General features: G+C 39.3%; 1 protein-coding gene across 7 annotated transcripts in view; it reads right to left on the bottom strand.

Moving 5' to 3' along the window:
• Nucleotides 1-24059, bottom strand: part of LOC130158624 (phosphatidylinositol-binding clathrin assembly protein-like) — a 34004-nt gene extending 9945 nt beyond the window's left edge. For 3 of the 7 annotated variants that reach the window (XM_056359399.1, XM_056359400.1, XM_056359401.1), the window contains exons 1-13: nucleotides 23577-24057; nucleotides 15443-15585; nucleotides 12628-12703; nucleotides 11687-11789; nucleotides 11407-11500; nucleotides 11193-11304; nucleotides 10003-10109; nucleotides 9348-9389; nucleotides 4857-4942; nucleotides 3693-3816; nucleotides 1677-1813; nucleotides 1274-1377; nucleotides 264-410 (exon numbers count right to left, since the gene is read on the bottom strand). In XM_056359399.1, the coding sequence (XP_056215374.1) occupies nucleotides 264-410; nucleotides 1274-1377; nucleotides 1677-1813; nucleotides 3693-3816; nucleotides 4857-4942; nucleotides 9348-9389; nucleotides 10003-10109; nucleotides 11193-11304; nucleotides 11407-11500; nucleotides 11687-11789; nucleotides 12628-12703; nucleotides 15443-15585; nucleotides 23577-23706 (1405 nt within the window). In that variant the 5' untranslated portion in view covers nucleotides 23707-24057. Of the gene's footprint in view, nucleotides 1-263; nucleotides 411-1273; nucleotides 1378-1676; nucleotides 1814-3692; nucleotides 3817-4856; nucleotides 4943-9347; nucleotides 9390-10002; nucleotides 10110-11192; nucleotides 11305-11406; nucleotides 11501-11686; nucleotides 11790-12627; nucleotides 12704-15442; nucleotides 15586-16152; nucleotides 16190-23576 lie in introns of those variants that run through there. The other 4 variants (XM_056359405.1, XM_056359402.1, XM_056359403.1 and 1 more) reach the window with 4 other exon arrangements.
• Nucleotides 24060-24451: the final 392 nt, after the last annotated feature.

Genomic DNA, 24451 nt, shown 5'->3' with positions numbered 1-24451 from the left:
AGAAAGCAGCAAAAATTCCAGCAGCATTGCAAGTCTTAGGATGTCTAGGGTGTACAAACTGAACAAAACAATGAGTTATTTCAACTGTAGGAATAAAACTTTAAGGAAACATATAGTTTAATACATCTGGAATTAATGCACCATCTTCACTTGTTAATAAAAAGTGAAGTTTGGTCCAAACCACAAGAAAGATTACATGGCCCAATTTATTAGCATTATCATCTCCAGCTGCATAGAAATTACATGGGGTTTGTTTGCTTTACCACTAAACAGTTCCACCGTTTGTTTGGAGGAAAAAGTAGAATTGATGAAAGGGGTGGTAGATTTTACAGCTTCTTCAACAGGCTTCATGTCAAAGATGTCCAGATGAGGTGGAGAACCAACACAACCATTTGAGGACGAGAAAGGACCTTTCAGATGCAGAAGTGAAGGAAAGAATACAAAGGACAAATAATGGAAAAGAAAAGCAGTCTGAAATGATTGAATATGAGAATCTCTAGACAAAGTCAAACTGTAAACATTCCACCTAGCGAGCAGCCCATTACAGGTACAAATTCTTAGTTACGATAAAAATCCTAACAGCTCACTCTATTCAGGGAAAATAATTCTGATATTGCCATTGCATGGGAGGGGGAGAATGACAGAACATTTATCAATCAAAAAAGTTAAATATTACATTTTTGGCTTCAAGAATCTACCTTTTAAATAGCACACAAGGGCATCAATTCCACCTGTTAAAATACCAACACTTAGGCCTTATTTCAACATTTAAGACATTTCTTTGACACCTATCCTGACTATTCTTTAGAAGGATGGATGAGGGTACAGAGAATGCTGTGCCCAGGGAACAGCAGCTTTGTTATAAGAACTCTGAAGTCACCAACACCTTTTAAATGAAAAGGATATTAAACATTACTAATGGAATGGAAACACTAGTCCAGCATATTTTCAGTTACATCTGCTTAGTTTACATTTCCCAGCATTTTTAAAGTTTGATTTTTAGTTACAGTTCATCTACCTGTCCCCTTTATTGAATAGCTCCTTCATTCCATCTACTGCATATTGACACTACTGCTATGTGTTAAACAAAAGTAACTTCTCTGTAACAGTTTGCCAGAGCTTTCAGAGAACTTACTGTATATTCTGTCAAGGATAGAAGTGTTTGAATGCAAAGTAATTAAGGTTTAAGATATAGATTCAATGAAGTATGACTCTGTATTTTATTCTTGTATTCTAAGAATTCACCCATCATTTAGACACTGTATCAGCTCACCTCCCCAAGCACTGCTTGCTGATGTTGATATAGCTGGAGTACTCTGCACAGTTGGAACAAATGCAGGCTGAAGATCAAAAAGATCACTAGAAAGGTTGGGCATGCTGAATAAGAAAACAGAGAAACATGAAGATACATAATAGGCATTGTATTCTTGTGTTATACGAACACTCATACCAATCTCACTTCCTCTTGTTCACTACCAGCCCATCAATAATAGTAGTACAAAACTAGTAATTAAGCACTTCTTGACTGATACCAAAATTCCTGTGAACACAACAGCAAAAGGTTATTATTGAAAAATCCTTGAGAAGTAGCTAGGATCAGTGCTTTGCAGTTGATTGCAGAGCTACAGGCCAATGCAGTAATTTCTGCTTGCTTCAGAAAGCAAAGTCTCTCTCACCTATTTGTTGTGGGTGCTGGTACTGCAAAGAAGTCAACAGCTACAGTGGTATTCACACTCTTTCCTGATAAGGTGCTTGGAGATGCTGATGTGGAAGTGGAATTTGATACTACAGAAATCTCTCTTAATCGCTGCTCCTGAAAGATGAGATACACAGTTTGCATTTTAGTTTAATTAATTTATTAACCCCTCAGTCCTGAAAACCCCTTTTGCAAGAAGAAATTTTAATTATGGTCTTAATAAATAAAACAGTCTTCTGTAATGTCCTGAAAGCAGAAAGATGATTGAAATTAAGAGTATTTATTTTAACAAAACCTTTTAAAGTCAATGTGGTACTTGATGATTTCAGTAATTATTTTTTCAAATTACTTGTAACTGCTTAGACGTAAAACACTTCTAGTCAAGCTACATATTCTAGGCTGCTTTCATCGTCACTTAGAGAAACAGGTCAACGGACCTTTGTTCAGGAACACCCATCTCCCTCTGCTGTTATGATCTCTTTATAGTTCAATTCAGATGTTCAGAAATCAGACTGAGAACGTGCATCCTAACAATATCCATATGGTGGTGCTTCTATTTAGCAAAAGAAAAGTCTAGTTTACCTTGTTAACTTTAGGTTTACATACTTTGTTACTTCTAGATATGCCCACTGCATTTATACAGCACAGGTCAAAGCACAGGTGTATGTTTTACACTGCTTACATTCCTCAAGTAAAACACCGAATGAGCTTGTAAGCTTCCCCACCCCCCAAATGAAAATCTGTATCAACCAATTTAATTATTCAGTTACAGCAGCTACAAGTCCTACTACAGTAGAAGTGGGACAGCAAAGAGGGAGACATCTGATCCAACTCCTGAAAACAAAAAAAAGCCAACCCCACCCAAAAACCCCCGAACAAATAACATCACAACGCTTGCTGAAAGTAAGCGAAACAGTTCAGCAGTAGGCAGCAAGGCACGCTAAGGCTAGTCTAATAGCAAAATACCTGCTTCACACCGATTTAAAAAATATGCCTTACACCAAGTCAGGAAAGTAGAGAATCTTCAATAAACCTCTATAATCCCAAAGATGAAACTCAACTCTGCATTACCATCAAATTTTACTTTCACACTCCAAATAGTTTTAAGGTTCTCAGTGTGGCCTCCAGATGACATGAGCAGAGTTGCTACGTTGGTTTTGTGGGTCTAGAGATGTTAAAGCAACACAAGAAAAATTTCCAACTGCCCCACTTCCATGTGCCTGGGACATGACAGAACCACAGATTCAGCTTTCAGCAAGAGAAGCACCTTGCCTCGTTCAAGATTTTATACTATGTTCTCAGGAAACAGTGTTATAAAGGGGTTAAAAGGACCTGAAAGGCCAGGATTCAGGCCTTGAGAGGGATGTTACCAAGGACTACTCAACAAGTACCAATGAGCAAAGGAAAGTTAAGGAATCCAGAGAATACGCTAAATAATACATTTGAAAGAAAATCAAAGTCCATAAGTTATACCTAAATACATATAATTTCAAACAGTTTTTCAAATTAAATCACAAATTAATTTTAATAAATAAGAGCAGTTAAACATGGGCAGAAGTATAGCATACATTCTCGTTATCAATAACATGACTGAAAAATCACAATAAAGCCATAATCTATACGTGATGGGGAAAAATAATTCCCTCCTACCAATAATCAGTCTTACAATAGCAATTCTGTATGTTCAGCTGCTGAGACATAACCTAGAAATGTTGTATACTCATTCTGTGAATCTTTGAGATAAATAAAAGTCTCTTGTAAGGAAGAAAATAAATTATTTGTATCAGCTGCGTGCCATTCAGACCATACTCCAGGTAGAAGGGTCACCCAATACTGGCAGCCATCACACGTGCATCTCACAGAACCATGCCTTGCCCTCTCAAGATGAGAGTTCCCCCACCATACACTATTTTAAGCCAAATCTTGGTTATCACCTATATCTAGTTAAAGAAAAAAAAAAAACCAACTCTGAATACAAACTTGTAAAACATAGTACCTTAAGTGCCTGCAGTCTAGCTTGTTCTTCCTCCAATGCTTGCTGCTTTTCCTTCTCATCCATCCTGCTAAGTGACATTCCTGTATTGGCAAGTGTAGAAACAGCACTGGAAAGGGCACTAGCTCTAAAAACAGTAATAATTAATAAGTTTCATTAAGATAAACCATCAGGTATACATCACTCAGTTCAATCATCAAGGGCCTTATCTAGTTGTGTATCATTCCCTCTTCACTCCAGTCTTCCCTTACTCTCTGGCAGAGAAAAGCAGACACCCCAATAATGACGAGTTTGGTGAATAAGCGGTGTAACAATACAGGATTACTCCTTCAGGCTTCAGTAGGTATGAACTGGAAAGTGCAGAACGTACGCATTGTCTTTTTTCTTCAAGGTCATATAAACTAGACTGGAATTCTATTCCGTTCAAGTAGCATGAGGACAGAAAGCATGTTTGTATGTATTATACATACAACAGTAAACAAAGCAGTGAAGTTATTCTCTACATAGTATACTTTTTTGCAGAATACTATGGCAGTGAACCCTCAGGTACTTGCAAATAAAGTAAAAATCTGAAGAGCAAGGTAACAACTCAGGAATGTAGCTTACACTGATACATTTAAGAAGATTTATCAAGTTTTTGTGGTAGAATGCCTACACCAAAAGAGATCCCTCACTCTTCAGTCAGAAGTTCTGTTCATATATAGATACTGTACTTGACAGAAAGAATAACATAATTCCTGCTAGCACAAAGCACCTGAAAAGGGACTGAAGAACTTCTATAAGCAGGTTAAGATAAATTCCATTATCTTAAATGAAAAAATAAAGATAAATACCATTCTATCTTGTGTAGAAAAAGCTTCAAAATCCAAATACCTCAGAAGTCTTATAAGCCAAAGGACTTCAACCAAGAAAAAACTAAAAAGAACTGAGTCTCATCTCAGCGGTTTAATAAAGCATAATAAGAAAAGTCTGTCAGAGACACAGGCAGACATACCTAGATTTGACTGAGCTATTACTCACTAGACTCTTCATTTATACTTCTAGGAAGATATGTTTGGAAGAAAATAAAATTCAAGGAGAATGCCAAATGACTGAATCCTGAAAATTCTTAGTATGAAGATAACAAATCCTAAGCATAAGTATTGTTATAATTCATTGGGTGCTCACCTGCTGGCAGCGGAGACTTCTTTTGTTTTCTTTCCCTCCACAGAAGCCAAATGCTGTTCCAGTGCTTCAAGCAAGCTGCTGGGTGCCTGAAGTTAAAAGTATTTATAAAACAGCGCTTCTAGACAACACGTCATAGTTCAGTACACAGATTAGTTTCCTCACCTACTAAAACCAAACTGCACACACCAATAATTGTGCTTTTGGGTTTTGCTGCCATCCTGCACACTTTGATTCTGTCTACGCAGTTGTGGTTCTTTAAAAGGATTGGCACCAGAGCCATAAAGTAAAGATTCCCCCAGAGTAGGTCTGCTTCTGTGTACACAAACTGTGTTCTTGCTTTTGGCAACAGCATTTGCTATCTTAAGATTAATCCAATCATCACAGATGATTAAGCAGCACTCCCTTAAACTTACAGAAGTACCAAAATGAAGCCTTTGCATTTGTGATCCCCTTTCCCCCATAACAATGAAAAGCCAATCACTTTCCCTTCAAAAATTTACAAAGGCTTGCATTAGGAACACTTGACTACAACAGGATGTTAGGTTTGATAAAAATGCAATCAAATTGCAGCTGATCCCAACAACACACTGCAGAGTGAGTAGCTATTCAACACATGACCACACAATAAACCAACTCAATTACTCCAAAGCCTTTGGTAGCCTGACTCATTAGAAACTAGCAACATCACTTCAAATGAAGTTGTCTTTTGGTGAATCTCATGCCCCCCCCCGAAAGCATTACCTGTGAGAAGTTTTGAAACATTAAGCTGTTATTAAAGCAATGAAGAAGATGCCAATAAACAGGCTTCTCACCACCTAAATCTAGCAGGAAGTCAGGCACTAAACACCTCAGCTAAAAGTTGACAACCTCAGTGACTTTTAGGCAACCAATACTCATAAGCTTACCAAGACTTTTGAGAGCCAAGCCATGACATTACTCAGCACCCAAGACAAAGATTTTAACTGGCCGTCAACAGAAAAGAGCAATTGTAAAACATACAGAACTAAAGCACACCAGAGCTGCTTTGGTCCCTACAGAGAACAAGAAATAAGTGCCAATCATAACCTGTTTTCTTTCTGCCACGTAATTGTATCCATACAGAAATATTTCTTCTATACCAAAGGGAACAGCTTCAAAGCTCAGAATAAATTCTAACCTCATATGGATTACACAGTCTTAGTAAGAAGCAAGATTTCTCCAAGTCACCCTATAAAAACAACCACCATTGAGCAAAATAATTAGGCTGGCACTTTTGGAAGAGTTCACTGCCTGGCTATTCTAGCCACACTGCTCTTGTGGCTTTTGACTACATAGCCCATACTCGATAAAACAAGTGAAACAAATCCTACTGCAGATGCAGATGAAGGGAATAGACATCCAAAGTTTTAATCTACTTGCCAGCTCAGTCCTCCTCACCTGGCAGGCTTTCAGAGACATTAAGCCTCTCTTACCACTTGTGAACTTGCACTGGGTACAACAGATTTGATGGGTACGGTTTAGAAGAGAAACCAGCTTGCCCTTGCTAGCCCTTCTGTACCAAAAGCTACACCAAAGTATTTCCTGAAAGAGGAAAAATACTAATCACACAAGGCTTTGGCAAGCTCCCCTCTGAAATATTGAACACAATTCTTGCTTCCCACATTCAGCAGAGGCCAGTTCAAGCTACAAGAGATGCAAAGAAAAGCAATTAGAATAATCCTATAAAACTGCTTGTCTTAAAGTTAAGCCTGAGTTGATGTTTCTTTCTATAAATAGAGCTAGGTAAGCTAAGACAGTGTAGTTACCTCAACAACTGGTCATGAGTAAATTCAGTGTTCAAACTGGACAGCTAAAACCCAAGGGGGAACATCCTGAAATACCTTTCTGGAAAGTTATGGGGGGGGGGGGGGGGGGCGGGGAAACCCCCACAAAACCAAAAAACCAAACCCCACAAACCACCAAAATAACCCCATACATTTACCTTCCAGGAGGAACAGTAGTTTGCAAAATGCTTTGCATGACACAGCTAGATAGATAACCTTAATAGAAGAGGACTATACCCTAATCCCAGAAAGTGTTTCCTCATTGGCCTTTTTTGTGGTTTGGGTTTTTTTTGTTTAAGGCCACTCTAAAAACTTAACTGTATGGAAAAAGCATATTCTATACTTACTGTTTCGAAAACCTGCTAAACAACCCCCTCAACCATAAAACCTAAAACCAAACCAGTGACTTCTCTGAACTTCCTCAGTGCTGCAGACATCCAACAAAACATCAGAATGAAACTGAGTGAACAGATCTTAGCAGTTTCATGTCAGAAAAGACATCTGAGCTAATATAGACATTATGACTTGAAAAAACCCATTATTTTATGACTCAGCCTCCCTTCCCCCACCCAAAGACATCTGACAGACTGACATCCGTACAGAGGAAAATGACCCAGTTACATTCATGAAATTCTTTCTGTTTATAGCTGTAACTGTAAGCAATACCACTGTGGAACAGGGCACCTACAAAGTAAAATATTTTTTTAATAGGAACTGGCAAAAGGGGCAGTAGCGTGAATGTTAGAATCAAGGAAGAAAAATGGTTATACAGCAGCAGTAATAATAAACCCCTAAAAAACATAAAATCATTGTTGTCAGGAACGGTTTAAGGAAACTCTGAAATGTGCATAGCACAGAGAGAATATATACCAGAAACGTAACCAAAGTATGGGGGTGGGGGGACGAAGGACACCCAATCATGGTAAACCAGAATAGAAAGAAAAGACATGACCGTGTCTGAACTTATTTCAGAAACATAAGCACACTGAAAATTAAATTTTTGTGAAAGCCTAGTATTAAGAAATTTTGGCAAATTTTTTTAATGTGACACTAAATGGATGTACAATTATACAACTCTTACTAAACACCATGAAATTTACTATGGAAGCGAAACGCTTAACAGTGGCACCAAAATGGCCAAGATACACAGGGTGCGGACACCTACCACCACAGCTCAGAGAGTTGCCTTTCACAGCCAAGTGCACTTACAACAAAATAGCTGAGCTATGAGAAAAACATGTTGTGAGAACAGCAGATATAAAGGGTTTTGCTCACTGAAAGTTTCAGATACAGAAAGCAGCAAAACGATGAAGTTAAATAATCTCTCTCAGTAAATAAAACAAACCCTGCTTTGAGGAGTCTTATAATGACCCAATTAACCAGACAAGTGCACACAAGCCCAGTGAAGTATAACTTTAGACTTGAGTATAATTTGATTAGCATAATACAGACCAGCTGAATACTGCAGTACTAATCAAAAGAGAGTAAGATGCTAAGATCAAACACCAACAGAAAACTTCAAACTACTCATTACCTGCTCTTACCTTGCTCATTAGTGTCACAGTTCTTTCCTACCACAAAGGCCTAGAAGTTCTTACAGGGGTTAATATTAATTTCCTAGGAGCAAATATTAGACATCTGTACTTTGAAACATGTATGATTTTAATTGGAAATCATACTGTAAGCAGTAACGAACAACACTGATGATGGAAGTTTATGGTTTAGATTTTAAAAAATTAAAAATATTAAAAAGACACTGATGATATTCAGGCTTCAGAGTAGATATATTTTTGCATGATTAGTCCATGAAAGTTACATCATAAAGGGAATTTAAGACCTCATGTGACTGTTCAGAGTTTACACATTAGATTTCAAATGTTTCACACTGACTTCACTTAAACAGCTTGAGTACTGTAGACCGCTAAGGCACTTCACTTACTGCCCGAGTCTGACAGACTGCCATTTATTCTACCCACCAGGTTACTCTGTGCTACAGAAAGAATGACAAATACCCCTGTCCTGTTGGCTTGGTTCTACGTTAGAAATACAACATCCCTATTGACTGAAGAAACTTGCAAATAACAACTTTGCGCACTTCTGTGGACTGTCAGTGTTTCCTGTTCTTAAGCCCAAACTCTTTCTCACCTCCTTTCTGCCCCTCAGTTTATCCTCACTAGAAGGTGTTCCCCTGCATTCCACCTTTTAGACTAAAATTTTCCAGTGCACATCCTGTATTGTGCATGTCCTTTGTATTACTGAGTAATATCAAAGCCAGCGTTAAGTGCTAACATAGAAACATCAAATCTATTCAGATCTCAGGGGAAAGAAAAAAATTTTGACTGAACTAACTGTAATCTTTAAGTGTGTTGGAAGACATCAAGTTACACTGAAATGGAAAGTTTTATTCAGGGCATGGCAAGATGCTCGTGGCTTACCTCTGTGATAAAAAACAGAAGTTCTTGAAAAGTATTTTCTGTGAGTTTTATTGCTTTAAACAATCAAAAAATCTTATGAAGAACTGCAAAGTACTGAGTGCATTTAAAGTGTGGGAAAGTCACCACACATTTCCCGTATATAAATACATAGAAGAGAATACATTCTCAAGATGAATTATTACTATGATACACAAACCATTTAAAATGTCAAGAACAAAATAATTGGGTTAATCAATATGATATTTTACACTGACCTGAGTAAGATCTGGAATGTCACCGTGATCAATTCCAACTTGCTGGGTTTACAAAAAAAAGAAGAAAAAAAAGTTAATTGCTACATGCAGTGGCAGCACAAATAAAAAACAGTGATGTCTGCATGTTACATGAAGACTAACATATTAAAAAAGGGATATTCATAACTTTCTGAACTGGTACAAGTTTCACTAGGAATACACCTTAGAAATCCCAAGTGCGTTGAATTACATCTCAAAACAAACCCAGCTTTTAATTCAGCCTAACTTTCATGTAGAAAAGCTTACTGGGAGCATTAGAAACACACCCACATTGCTTACTGGAACTACTTCTCCATTTTTAGCAGTTACAGTAAAGGAGAGCACTGTAAACAGGCTGTAACATTCAGTTCATACATTTTGGACCATTCATTAAATTTATAACAAAACTTCAGAAACTTTACTACATTGTCTGGCTAATAAAAAGGATATCCAAAAGTCTCACTTCATGTTAATAAACATATACAATCATTAAAATACCTAACCTGTACAATACTTCCTTGTATAGCAAAGTTAAGCAAACATTCACCTGTTTGTGATGCTGTTTTTATGAATGCAGACTACTGTACCAGTATAGACAGCTAAATTATATCCTTTCTGTAAATGTAGATTTATTTACCTCTGCTACTTTGAGGAATTCTGACAATTTGGTCATTCTGGCTAGAAATTTTTTGTAAATATCCAAGCCTTCTTTGCACTGGTTCTTCTTCATATCAAAATATCTTTCTGAGGATGCAAATAAAATTCTTGTAAGATTAACACCCTCCCAGCAAAAAGCTGACATGGTATTCTACAAGCTAATTTGAGACAAGCTTCAGGGAAAGAACAGACAAGAGTAACTCAAAGCTATGCAGATTTTTAAATTTACTACAAAAGGTGTCAAGTGTTCATGTAAGTCGACGAAGAAAAATAGCATTTTTTTTCCTATTTCAGTATATTAGAATATAACGCAAAGCTTTATTAAGCATAGACATGAATCACCAATTGTTAAATTAGCTATTATGATTTTTTTCAAGAAGTCAGCTTATTAGCTGGCAATGAGACATATTTTATCATTTGAAAATATTCCTGGTATATATTTACATTTTTAGACACTGTATCAATACGTTTTGATGTTTGTAAATGGGCTCAATATCCAAAAGACACCAGAACAGCTACTGAAGTGGTACATATACTGAACTGACCTATCAAAAGGATTATCAACAACATCCTTCACTTTTTATGGTCTTGCCTTATATATTTATAGATATTTCACTGAGTAAAAACTAATGGATTAACAGAGCAAACTGATCAGCAGTTTTCATTCAGAAATTTGCTTGAATAGTCATTATAAGGCTTTGCTAAGAGCTTATCACTCTTGCACAAAAAACCCCTACATGTCATCTGCTAGGCTCATGTAGATTCAGGTACCAGGTAAAGGTGAACAGTCAAGCCATAAAAAGTATGGGAAACCAGAAGTCAGTCATACAGAGACTAAACCAAATACTCAAAATACCAGGTATCTCACTAATACTTGTACAGTACAATTGCAAAGATTATCCACTGCACATTTATGGTATCTTTTTTTTATTCTCACCAGTCTCCCTCTCGTTTCAATTTCTGTCTCAAGATGTATTTTTCTAGGTAAAGTGTATGTTTAAGCCTATGCTAGTTGGCTTAAAGTGAACTTAACTGAAAGTAAGACAGGCTTAATTTAATGATAACAAAGCAGAGAATTTATTAGGAAACTGCAGTCAGAAGTAGTCTGTATTCTTTAGTTCTCTCAATATCTTTCACAAAAGTTCAAAAGCAAAAAAAATTCTCACATACCTAAAAGATTAACAATCCCCTCATTGTATGCTGCAAAAAGTCTAATGGAATCTTTAAAGAGGAGCATAAAGGCAGCATTTATAACACCGTTTGTTAGTTCATTTGGATTTGCCTGTGTAGAGAGCAAGGAAAAAGTAAATTAGTATTTAACAGAATAATGAAACTCGCACCTCAAAACGAGAGCGCTACCTAACACTGAGCTTACAGTACTTACATCAAAATCAAGGAGTGCATCAAGCTGGTTCTGTATGATTGGAAGGGTTTTCAGCAGCTTTTCAGCATTCATGGTTCTCATCACTCCATCTATCCTACACAGAGTAGAAGACACATTTACAAGTTACGAAGAAAACTCAACATACTACTCTGTTTCAGCAATACTATGTTGCTTCACAGGGCCAAAAGGAATAGCAATCCATGATAAGGTCAAGAACAACTGGCATTTCCCTCCCCCCAGAGTATGAAAGACCAAATAAATGAAGCAGTAACAGTCTTACCCTCTTTTCATTTTGGTGAAGTCAACTGCTACAAGTCTATATGAAAGTGCTTTTTCATTCAAGTATCTGCTATATCGCCTAATGAAGGTAGACATATCATAGCCTAGAAGTTAAGCATTCTTAAGTTAGACATTTTGAAGGGGTACAGTCTCTTTTGTTTTCAAGAACTATTCTCCTACTAGCCCATTTTGTATCAACTGGCATAAAAAGCTCTTCATAGGCACTTTCCAAAGTCACGAGATCCACTATTTTTCACCTTGAGATGTAATGTTACACTTTCTTCCTAACCACCTGAGATCAGCAAAGCATTCATTGCAATTATTAGAATAAACATATTAAAATATTAGACAAGAACCAAGCAGCTGTTATTAAGATGTTCTTGAAATTAGACTAAAAATGTATTCCTCATAAAATGCTGGAGGCTTTGGTAACTTATCTCAATGCCTCAAAAACCACATAAAGACCAAAAAATGTTCTCTACCATTGGCAAGCAATTAAAAGACTTCTCAAAGATTTGAGGGAGTTCTCAATATACAGCATATTCTAGCCACCATTCCGTGCACCTTCACAGTAAATATGTACTCCTGAGACACTAAAATGCACTAAATGCACTAAAATGCAACAGCAAGAATAGATTGTTGTGCTAATATTCATCAGGCTTATTATCTTAACATCAGTCAGTGTTAAGAATTCACTTTTTTAAATTCACAGCTGCGTATGCATTATACATACGTTACAGAAATTTCCCGCACCCAGCTAGGCAACTCAAAATCTCACTTTCCTTGTGTCTACATTCTTGGTTGGACACCCTTTGGTGTCTTGTGCAATTTAAGTCACAATACCCTTTCACTTAAATGTCATTTGTCTCCTAGAGCACACAACAGGCATTATCACAAAGCAAAAAATCAGTACAGTTATTTCCTTCGGTGAAAGAGCCTTACCCTGCATGGCACTTTTGTCCAGGTAGTTATTTAAATTGAACAAAGTGTTTCGGGATGCAAGATACTGGATAAAGCGCTGTTGGTGAAGAAAAAGTTGAGAATATCATTGTTGTGACAGTCAAAACATTTAAGCATATTACAAGAAAACTACACTTACCGTGTAACTGTTTCTAAATAACTTCTATCAAGAACAGAAATCAGTCAAAAGGGAAAAATTTAAAGCAAAACTTGAAGCTGCTGATTAGCAAAGCCTCTGAAATCCAATATTCTATTTGGCAAAATCATAAATTTAAACTAGAAAAAAAAGACATCACTGTCCATGAATAAGAGATTAACAATCCTAAAGGAAGCTGCTTAGGTTAACTTTGTTAGTTTAGAACAGACAAGCTGGAAAACACAAAAATACCACTTGCATTATCCAAGCTCCCAAGGTTTGCATAGATCTACTGGTGCTGTAGAAGTGGGAAGCAGGCTTAGTTAGAAAGTTTAGAAGTAATTTGTAACAATAATGCTTCTGGAACTGTGGTGAGCAGCAGCACTATATACGTATATAAAATGTAGTGAACTGACTAAATAAAATTTAAGTTTTGACAAATAATAGCTGGCTCCATAAATAACACAAGAGTAAGAGACAAACACATCCAGATAGCAAGGTAGTTCTAAAAGTTTCTCTGCCACTGTTCCACACAGACTCCTGTGATTGCGATGTATTGACTTTTTGTTTCTTTGTATGTGTTTTAGTCCATAAAAGAGGATTGTGATCAGTATGGTTTAAGGGACTTGTTAAAACTTCGGTCTGAATCCTTCTGCTGCCACAGCACCCCTCATGGTGGAAAATCCACCTGCCTGCCCAGTCTGGACTATCGTGCTCTGCAAAACAGCATTTTTTTCAGTCAGGCCCGGTATAGCACCTGCTCTTTGGGAACTGTAATGAAGGCTTAGCACAGCAACAAGAAAATTCTTCTCACAATTGCTATTTAAACTGAAAGCAGTGCTTTCACCTTTCAAGGGGCCCAAATGATTCCCCAACTTGTCACGTACCACCTCATCAGTAACTCCATATGTGTTCTCAGCCTATAGCTACGGAGTTCACACAAGTCTACAACACGCAGCTTGCCTACCAACAGCTCTGGCACTGTTTTAACTTCTTATTCTGCTTTCCAGTCGATTTATCTGGTCTTTGTACATCTTAATACTGCATTCAAAGAGATACAGAAGAAGAAAAACAGTTGGAACACGATCAGGAACAGAACAGTGATATTCAAAAGGTGTCTATACATATTTCAAAATTAGCTACTGTTCTGAATCTTGTTTTAAAAGGGCCAAGGCTAACTCTCACTCTCCAGATACAGGGGTCTTGCATTGCACAACGTACAGGTGAGAGGAGTTCATCACAAGACACAGGCAGTTAGGTTAAACAAGAAACTGCAAGATGGCTGATTGCTCAGACAACATTTTGACTTTGTTAGATTTACTTGTACTTAAAACAGAAGTTCAACACCTGGTAATTTTTTCTGTTTAAGAAAAAGGCCTCTTTTAATGTATTAGAAGAGTGAGAAGTACACTCATGTTGCACCTGAGATTACAGAACTAGTAGTCCAGACACATTCTATCAGCAGATACAAAGCAACCTGAAATTTTTCAAGTTTCAAATGCACCCATTCAAAGCTGAGCAGCAGTTTAGGTACAGACATAGAAACTCAACTCTTCTACCACTACAAAACGCTGTATGGGCAAAGATACCGACTGGTAGCCCACAACTCTAGGTTTTGATTTTCTTTCTATGGTTCAGTTGTCTTTTTTTTTTTCTTGCGAGTTTCAGTGTGTAGATATGAACTGTATTGGTAGAGAGAATGAAATATACAAACTGACTTACACCATCCAGTTTAGCTTTATACTTGGAACAAGCAGTGAATTCTACTTCATATTATCCTCTAATTTCAGCCTATTATCTGTTGAAACTACAATTTAAGCACATAAATAACTTGGGTAAGTGTTAACAAAGAGCACACTACGTTTTACAAGTAATTTCAATTAAGTTCACAGAGCTTTGGAGAGAGGAGGCAACACTAAGTTTTCAGAGCAGTTTAATGGCTGGAAGCAGTACCTTTAAGAATTATCATCTCAACGTTACCAGTAGCCAACAGTCATTTATTAGGAAAATGACTACACACAAGTTCAGGACTAAACTGTCACCTGACCAAGACAAAGTTTAGTTTTTAAGAGAAGGACCATGTAAGAGAAGCTGCATTTCTAATGCAATGTTATTGCCTGGGAAGCTTTTCATGAACAGTGATGAAATAATTTAAGTGAACTAAACGCAATAGAAACCTGTTTTGGAGGAATGTTAATGGCAACAACATATCAAGATTTAGCCCATTAGATGATTATTTGAAAGATGAAATATTCTAGCCACCATATTCCTCCCCCCATTAGTAAGTATTCTTATCTGTTAATGAGTTGGCTGCACATTTATGGAGTGATAACAAGACTTTTGCTGTGCTCTTACTGATAAGTACTAGCCTAATGAAGTAAAGCCCATCAGAAGTTTTTCAAGCCTTTATTCTAGAAAGGTCACTCATTATTCCCTCACAGCCCAACCCAGATACCTGCAGGTAAATTGCAAACACTGATATATTTTGGTATTGAAACAATGAAGGAGTATTTTCTTCTCTGGAGAAGTACTTTACAGTCATCAGCAGAGGAAAAACAAAGACCTTTGAAAAACTGAAGTACGTAACTAATGCCTCATAGATTGAGATAACTTTTTAAAAATGCTGTCAAGGAGGCTTTAACAGAACTAATCATGTCTTACCTCATTTCCATACATCATGAGGTGGTGTGTTGTAATTAGAGCTTTGAACACTACAACCCAGCTACTGTTTGCAGTTCTCTCAAAGAGTGTGTCCGCCAGCTGTGGAATATTCACATTCATTTCATTTGTGCACTGTATTAGATCTAAATTAAAGAGAAAAAAAATCAAAGTATTACAATGAGTTATACACTCAGAGAAGATCATCACGTTATTTTGTGTTTTTACATTGAGAATTCATACTGGAAGCATTACCTTCAGTTCTTTAAGAAATAACTAAGCAATTTTACATTCCTTGCATTTTACTGAAAGACTCCAATTGTGAACTTTACAGAATTATTGAAATGCCTTTGGAGTCCAAATATCTCATCAATAAATAACCTGCTCCACTAGAAACTCTATGCCCAAGTTATGGTCTGGAAGCCAGTGTAGACCTTCTGGATGCCCAGTGCCTGAAGTCACTCAGTCTAACAAAAAAGACCAACAAAAAATGAAAACCATAGAAACAAGGAAAAGCTGAGACTTCTATACCTCATGAGATCAACAGGCAGCAAGTATCCTGCAACTCTGATTTAAGCTCAAGTACAGACACACATGACAGCAAATGAGATGCTACAAACCTGTAACAAGCCTCTTTTCTGTAAGAATTAAGAGCAATAATTTGCATCTACACACTTTTGCACTTAACTAAAATAACCTAATTGCCAACATACTGAGTATTTTGCGGTGGATCATAGCTGGTCTCAGGCTTTAGTATATATATAAAAAAACCTCTTTGTGTTCAAGACTGATTATAAACTCAGCAGTAGAACATTAACTTGGGAGTTCAAGTCTCTGTCTCAGTATTGGTGCAAAACCAGAATAGGTCACAGCAGATAACATGAGGAAAAAAGCCTGCCTGGGAATTCTGGTGAAGGCACTTGCTGAGAAGAGAGCAAAGAACTGAATCCAGGACTATTCTAAACCCCTCAAGACATGCACATGAGACATTTATTCTCTCACTGAGCTAAATTTGATTCGGGTGTGATCAAAGTACACCTTAAGGACTGGGCAAGGCACGTAAAACAAACATTAGTTTGAAAAGCTTCCTTTGTGGCCTCTTATTTAAGCCAAGCCTGTGAGCAGCCTGTTGGCTGCAGAGCAGCATTGCTGCTTATGTGGTTTGTCTGTGTAAGTACTCAAAGCAGGGTAGGTGCTCAGGAGGCTGGGCAACAACTCAACACCAAGCTGTCAGCTCCGCTGAAACGGCCAACTTACTTGTCTTATTAGCAGCACACAGAGGCCAGACTGCATCATCGCACGCCATTTAAACATGGACTTAGAGATCATACATTGATAGTTTTGGACAAAACGCTTCATAGAAATATTGCATTTTGAATTTCTCTCTGTTCCAGTGAACATAAAATATTACTGATGTAATTTAATTATAGACCTGTTTATTAAGAATATAAAGTCCTTTGGTTAAGGAGCACTGTTTGGAATAATTTAATAACCAGAGTAATTTTAACAAAGTAGAGTTTCAGATAGTGTCTCGCCAAGGTAGAAAGCTATAAAATGCCAATTCTAATAAGCTACTAATTTCATTCTGATGTCAAACATTTCCAAATACGTACAAAACATGCAAGTTGAGATGAAAATTTTCATCCTTATTGGTAACACAAAAACGCTGAAATAACTTCACAAAAAGAAGAGCCCTGAAAATAAGTTTTAAGCAAGCTATGCATCAAAACCTTACTGTTTAGTAGTATTAAAATATTTCAATATTTACAAATATTCTCAAAAAAACCAAGTCATTTGATAGACACTGCCCACCACTCATGGCCGTAATATCATCAGATGTTGTGTCAAATTAAGAAGTACTTTAAAATTTCTGGAAGTCCAAACAGCCCATAGACAATTATTGCCTCATATAATGAGAAGTCCCAATTCCAGAATTTTTACACTAACAAAACTTGAATTTTAACCCACGAGCCTCACCTCCTGAATGAGAACTTGTTATAAACTGATTGGATTAGGAAGACTTATTTGCCTTAATGTGTTCCGAGAGAATTACTTAGAAATGTCATAAGCATGCATTATAAAGACGCTGCTGTTACATCTTGCTCAGTATTTCTCATGTAACTGATGTGTCTGTAACCAGTACAGAAACATTACAGAACTGTTACAACTCCCATTCACTGTTTATAAAAACCAACTAAACAAGAAAACAACACAAAACCCCCACAAACTCTATATAGAGAAATACCTACAACATTACTACTAGGTAACAGCTGAAGAAATTCCATTGATCTGCTGAGGTCAAACACCGCACAGACAGCCTACTGAAAACAGTATTTCTGCACAAAGTCCTTTTTCTTCACATGACCACTGAGCAAGTCACATTTTTTCACTGAAGGTTGTAAGCAGCACATTAAGAGCGTTTATTAAATAACAGATGAAACTGGGAAGGAAGATACAAGTTAAAAACAAAACCCTTCCTGCTCTCAAGTCAAATCAGCCAAGCTACATTCATTCATATTTTGCCAGCACTCTCCACAGAGATTTCAATCTTGTCACCTTCCCTTAAGCTAAGGTCTACCAGCAGATGTTCCAGTAATCCCTAAGCTGATGCTGAATACCTGGGAGATTCCCTCCATATATTTGTGTCTAAGACTGATATAAAATGTGTTCTTATAGTGCTGCTCAGGCACATGACAGGAATTCTACTGTGAGCAACTACATCGAAAGCTGTAACTGATCACCTCTCCTTAAGCCACGTACACATTAAAAAATCCAGCCAACCACACAACATTACTTTGGATTATCATGCCATCATAAAGGTTCACTACCACAAAAGCTATCCAGATGCCTACTTTCAGAAGGGAGCAACTGCCCTCTCCTTTGATACACAAGACTAAAAAGTCTTTTGTCAAGTGACAGTAACAGCGGGGAAGTTGATAGACCTCTGGTACATTTGAGAAGCTCATTACATTACTGTTTCATTCCACAAGTGTTGTTCTGCGTGACTGAGAAGCGCAGGTTCAGGAATTCTGTAAAAGTACTGGTAAGGTTTTCCACATTATGCTACTTGCTTCTATAAGATGTGAGCCTGACCATTTTAAAAGCAACCATAACGAAATATTTCACATAGGTAGGGCTACTCAGTCTAATTCTAGCTGTGCTTGAGATTAGAGGACCGGAGTGAACTGCCAGTCCCACGCACTTCAGACACGTGCTGAAGACAACAGATACTGGCTCCCCTGAAGAAAATTTTTATTGAGGACACTTAGCACAACTGTGGTCTTCGGTTTCAAAATCTCCTTGAATGCACAAACACATAAGCCACAGTTGCCAGTACTGAAGAACACATGCTTAGGCAAACGAAGCTTTGCTAAAATACCAAAATAAGAATGAATAGTGGAAGAAAATAAAACCCCATTTCAGTGCGTTTTATAGGCCAAAACTGGACTTCCCTAAGAGTGTATTGCAAAAACATGAGTTTAAAAAGACCCTTTAATAAGGCTACTCAAGGCAATTTTTTTATTATTACTTTACAGCTAGTAATAAAAGAGCTAGTATCACTTCAATTCTAGCAATTGAGATACAAAAAAAAAAAGCAAGCGTCATTTCTCTAATATGATTCTTCTAAGTTTGCAATAGGAATATCTACATAGAAACAACCGTATGGATCTGTTACAGCTGGCAGCAAAGGAGGAAAAGGCTATTAACACCACAAACCTGGAAGTATAAAGGAACATATGCACCTGAGAGACTGACAGCTGGGCAACTGTAATATGGATATTGGTAGCAAAAACTGGAATAAAATGTGTAAGGCAAGTGATGTTCATTTTCTTATCGTACTACTTCTATAAACACTTTACAACTGAAAGCATTTTGCCAATTACCCAGAGGAATCATTTCAAGTGCAACTGTGGTGCTATTTCTAGAATGGAATTTAGAAACATGTTAACATCACACTGGAAAGAAAAAGCAGAAAAAAAAAAACAACCAAAAACCAAACACAAAACACAAACAGCTTTAAACCAGAAGAGTATCATAGGGGTTTTCAAGCAGTCTGGAAAAGCTGAGGAAATCTTACTGCCTAGTAGAATACTGAGAATTTCTCTTCCACAGCTCATCTGAAGTACTGGCACATCATCTATAAAACCATACAGCTTTTCAGAGAACTGCACACATAAATACAGATATTAGGAAAAAAAAAAAGTTTTGGAAAATTCTCATCCAGACACCAGCAAAAACTGACATGCTTTTCAACTTTCAAGTAAGAAGAAAGCCATCATTTTCTTGATTCGGGAATATCTCTCTCAAGAGAACTGTAAATACCTAAGTTAAAGACAACCATAATTGTTTAATATTCCCATAATTCTTCCATTTTGTCACAGGACTGAAACTGCCCTAAGACAGATATAAGAATTAAGACCACTATCCTTAATCCTGACAGTCTTGAAAAAAGAATTAAATTTTCTTGTTGTATCATAAACTAGAGATTACAAAAACCTAAAACAGAAGAGCCACTTCAGCAAACTTTCTCAATGTAGCCTAAGGAATGCAACAATTCTTGCTGGAAGACCTAATTAAAAGATAGCACTTGCCTGATACAAATGTTTTTATGTCGACCTGCTCTTATAGTGCAGATTTGATAGCAATCTTCAAGTTTCATTTATATCATAGCTAAATCTAAACTTAGTTACTTTACCAGAAGCAAAACATTCAGCTACTCTGTCCCACTCCCCCACTAAACAAGGATACATGATGGCCCGTAACGTTTTTTAAAAAGCTTTAAGCAAAAGCCACGCTTGTAATTTCCAACATTAACTTTTTTTCCAAGTTAAATTTCCTCAATTACTGTATTGAAAAGCTTCACAGATTACGAAAGAGCCTCAAATTAAAGACAACCACCTTACTGCCTGTAGAAAAGTTCAAGAGTATTTCTTTGTACTGTATTGCAACTTACCTATCTCTGCAAGAACGACACTACATCAATATTCACCTGACAGTCATGAGCTTTAACTGCCAAAAGTAAGAATGGGCTGATACAAAAACCACCCTAAACTGTGACAGTCACAATGTGATATTATTGGCAAAAATTAAAGTTTGTGATTATTTGGTGGAAATCCAAACTTTCTTCTAAAGCAAAAGACTTCAGAGCCTAATTCTGGTACATAATACAGTTTTACAGTACCTGAATTATCACTTCTTACAAGATTTCCAAAGACTGTATACATATAGGAGTTTTGATGAGTAACATTTACTGCTTCCCCAGCACCACCCCCAAGGGGGCTGTATACAAGTTGAACAGGAGTTGCTCTTTCCTTTATTACAGTGTTCATTTAAAAAGTTTAAGATGCAATTAATACAGGCATTTCTATTTTTCTAAATTTTGGTCTACACACAAGTCTACTCTGCCAGTCACCAACTTGGCTACAGCTTTAATTTATTGGGTTTTGTTATGGCTTTTCAGAGGTTAGCCAAGAGATGTGTCACCAAAAGCATAATCTAGCCCCACTCCACTGCAACCCAAACTCAGAAGGCTGAGGGGAAGTGAGAGGACGCGCACTGGGGAAGAAAAGACAAGACCTTCAGGTGCTCCCCTACAAGGAAAGATCAGCCTCTGTATAACATTTTATGTTATTCTGAAATATTACAAAATACCACAGAAATAGATTTGCTGACTTATTTAGGACACTGTGACCTACTTTAAAAGGAAAAAAACCCCAAGTATTCCCATTGATATTGCTTAGGTTTTGGGTTTTTTGGTGGGTTGGTTTTTTTCTTTTGTTTTGTTGGAGGGTGTGTGTGTTTCACTCTTCAAGTTAGTAGCCAGACAAAACCCAAGACTCTTTTAACTACTAGCTTACACACTGCATGTGTAACATCTTCCTGTAAAAACCCATACTGCAATATTGTAGCTTTTCTCGCTGAGGAAACTTGGCAATAAGGAGGTTTTAAGAATTAATCCGAATAGAATGCGCACACTGATACTCCTCCACAATCCCCAATACAACTACAGCAACTCTCAAAAACATGTTCTTGGTGAAGCCGTTTCTTGAGCAGCGATTACAAGTAATACCAGATGGTGTAGCATTTTGAATGACACACACATGTAGCAACCAAGGTACAACTATCATTAAATCCAAGCTATGTTTTCCTTCATAATTTACTTAAATTGGAAAGTACTTGCACTGTATCTTTGAAAATACATTGTGTAATTTTTCCAGAGATTACAGTATTTAAACTAGTATCTTACCCACTTACATATAATACAAGTAATTGTTGCGTACAGGTGAAAAAATAAGAAGTGCCACGCGAAGGCTTGCAGATGGTTGAAAAGCAGCACCTGGGTATGCTCAATGGAGAATGATCATCAGGATTTTTTTTTAACCCCTCACAGAGATATTTGTGGCACCATATTTCACATCTTTTTTTTTCTCCCTACCCCACCAAAGCATTCCTCTATTTCAGATACCAGGTCAGCACAAGCTTTTTGTTTGTCTTGCCCAAAGTCTGAGAAAGTGAATTACACCAAAACACAGAACTCATCTGACAGAGCAGGGGACCTTCAAGAGACTGACAGCTCTGAACAGGTTTGTATGAAAAGGTATTCAAAGGAATTTGATCGTCAAAAGGCAATCTCAGTTTATGCTATTCTCAAGAGGTTTTCCAGGTTTCCATTTTCTTATTTTGTGATGGTAACTTAAAGCAGATGACATTATTTTAAGGATATTGTCAAACAACATCCTTCGTCTTTTAAGCTTCAGAAGCTTTCAAACTATTGAGCAAACTGTCACCACTTTCTGCTTCCTGTTATGTTGCCATTTCTGGACTCAAGGGTTACCTCACCAAGTTGTTCTACCACAGGCAGAACACAAGACAAGATAAAAAAAGGTAACTTTAAAAAGGTATCTTTAAAAAAAAGAAATTTTCCATTACCCAGTTTTAAGGCTTTTGTTTTCAACACAGTAGCTGCAATATTCACTACGTAGCTGGATTCCACTCATTCAGATCAATAACAAATGAGAGATCTATTTGGTTGGCTTTAACTATTTCATCCACATCAGAAGCCCTCACACAACTCTGTATTAACAGATGAGTGACATGGCATCAGAGAGCCAAACTACCGTCAAATACAATCAAGTACGCTGCTTCTGAGAGCTTGAACAGCAGAGTCCCCTTAGCACCATCAACTTGAACAAGTCCTGCAGAACTACCAGCCTGCTCTACTGACTTTGAAGAAACCAGCATAAAGCTTTGTGTCTTCTTTCCTCTCCCTAATGGAAACACACACACACACACACACACACACTTCGGTTTTAACTGATGGTGAGCAGGTACGCTGCACAACGTACAAGGTTTGAAGCACTCAGCACACTTTAGAGCACTCAAACAGTAACTTCAACTGCTATCCAGTCACCAAAACCGGAAGCAAAGCAACACCACCGATACTTTTGTAGCTTATCAAGGATAGCTTTCTGCATGTTTTGGTATACAGAAAGCAGCTGTAACATATTAAGGGTAAATATATCAGTGGCAACATACTCTCATTCTGGAGAGGTGCACTGGTCCACCTTCGCCCTTCCCTTTCCCTCACTTCACGTCTTTTTACCTCATTTCAAGAGCCTTAAGATAGAAATCTACGGTATTTCGGGAAGCGTTAGAAACACTGAGACGTCTGCAGCTCACCAGATGCACATAAGGACGGAAAAGTGCTGAAAAACTTACCTCCTCACCCACACCCGTGCCACCACACCGTGTAACCCACCCTTTCCCCAGCTGCGGATTAACAAGCGCCGCTGTACCCAGAGGCAGGAGCTAAGCGGCTCTCGCGGGGAAGGGTCCACCGGCTGGGATATTCCCCTTTCCCGGGCGCACAGGGTGCTACAAGGCTCGCTCCCTCCACGTGTAACACAAGTTTTGCAGAGCACGCCGCTCCGGTTCGCCCAGCTCTACGGGGCACCCCCCGCCCCCCGCCCCAGCTCCCCGGGGCGAGCGACCGCGCAGGGCTCCGGCCTCTCCGCCGCGGAGGGGAGCGCGGCCGCCCCGGCTGCCCGAGCCGCTGCCCGGCGGGGCACGGCGCGCCCGCCCCGGCCCCCCGCCGCGGGGCGCAGGCCGCAGGCGGCCCCCGCGGGGTCCTACTCACAGTCCAGGTGCTTCTTCTTGGGGCCCATCACCTCGTGGGTCGTCGCCTTGCAGACAGCCTTGGCGACGGCCGAGCCGGTGACACTGTGCTGCGCCGCCGTGATGCGGTCGGTGATCGACTGTCCCGACATCGTCGGCGCGGCCCTGGCGGCGGCTTCCCCCGCGGACCCGCCGCGGCGGGCGGCAAGGCCGGGGCGGCGGCTTCCCCGCGGCCGGGGGCCGAGCGCAGCCTCCCCAGAGGAAGGACGCCGGCAGCTCTCTCCGCTCCGCCGGGGGCGACCGGGGGAGTCCTCGCCGGGCTCCGCCTCGCCGGCTCCCCTCGACCGCCGCCGCGACGCGGGGGGCCCTGCCCGCTGCTCTGCGGGGCGGCGGCCACGAACCCCTCTGCTGCCGGCCGCGCCCGGCCCCGCTCCGCTCTGCCGCCTCCCGCAGCCTGCGCTTCGGCTTTCCCTTTCACATTTACCCTCCCAGACAAAATGGCGGCGGCCGCGGCGGCAGCGGCGTCAGGTGACCGCGCGCCCGCCCCGCTCCGGAGGGTCGAGGCGGCGCCGTGCGGCGCGTGCTGCCGGCCCCGGCCGGGGGCGCGCGCCCTGTGGCGGGAAAGCCGCGCTCGCGCCGCCCGCGTGCCCCGGGGGCTCCCTCCGCCACGGGCGACATCCCTGAGGCGGCGGGGGGCCGGGGGCGGCCGCCTGCCCTCCCGCCGGGCCGTCAGGTGCCCCCGCTGCCCGTGGGAGCCAACGCCCCCGCGGCCACGCAGAGAGCTGTGCCACACGGCCCCAGCCCCTTCCTCCGGCAGTGGTTTGGGCAGATTTCCATGAAAAAAAAAAGGCAAAAACTTGTGGTAAAAATAAACTGGTGGAAAAAAATAAAATTCCT

This window comes from Falco biarmicus, chromosome 14, assembly GCF_023638135.1.
Source record: "Falco biarmicus isolate bFalBia1 chromosome 14, bFalBia1.pri, whole genome shotgun sequence".
Taxonomy (NCBI): Eukaryota; Metazoa; Chordata; class Aves; order Falconiformes; family Falconidae; genus Falco; species Falco biarmicus.
The sequence above is the reverse complement of the archived record's forward strand: the minus strand, read 5'-3'. Positions and strand labels throughout refer to the sequence as shown.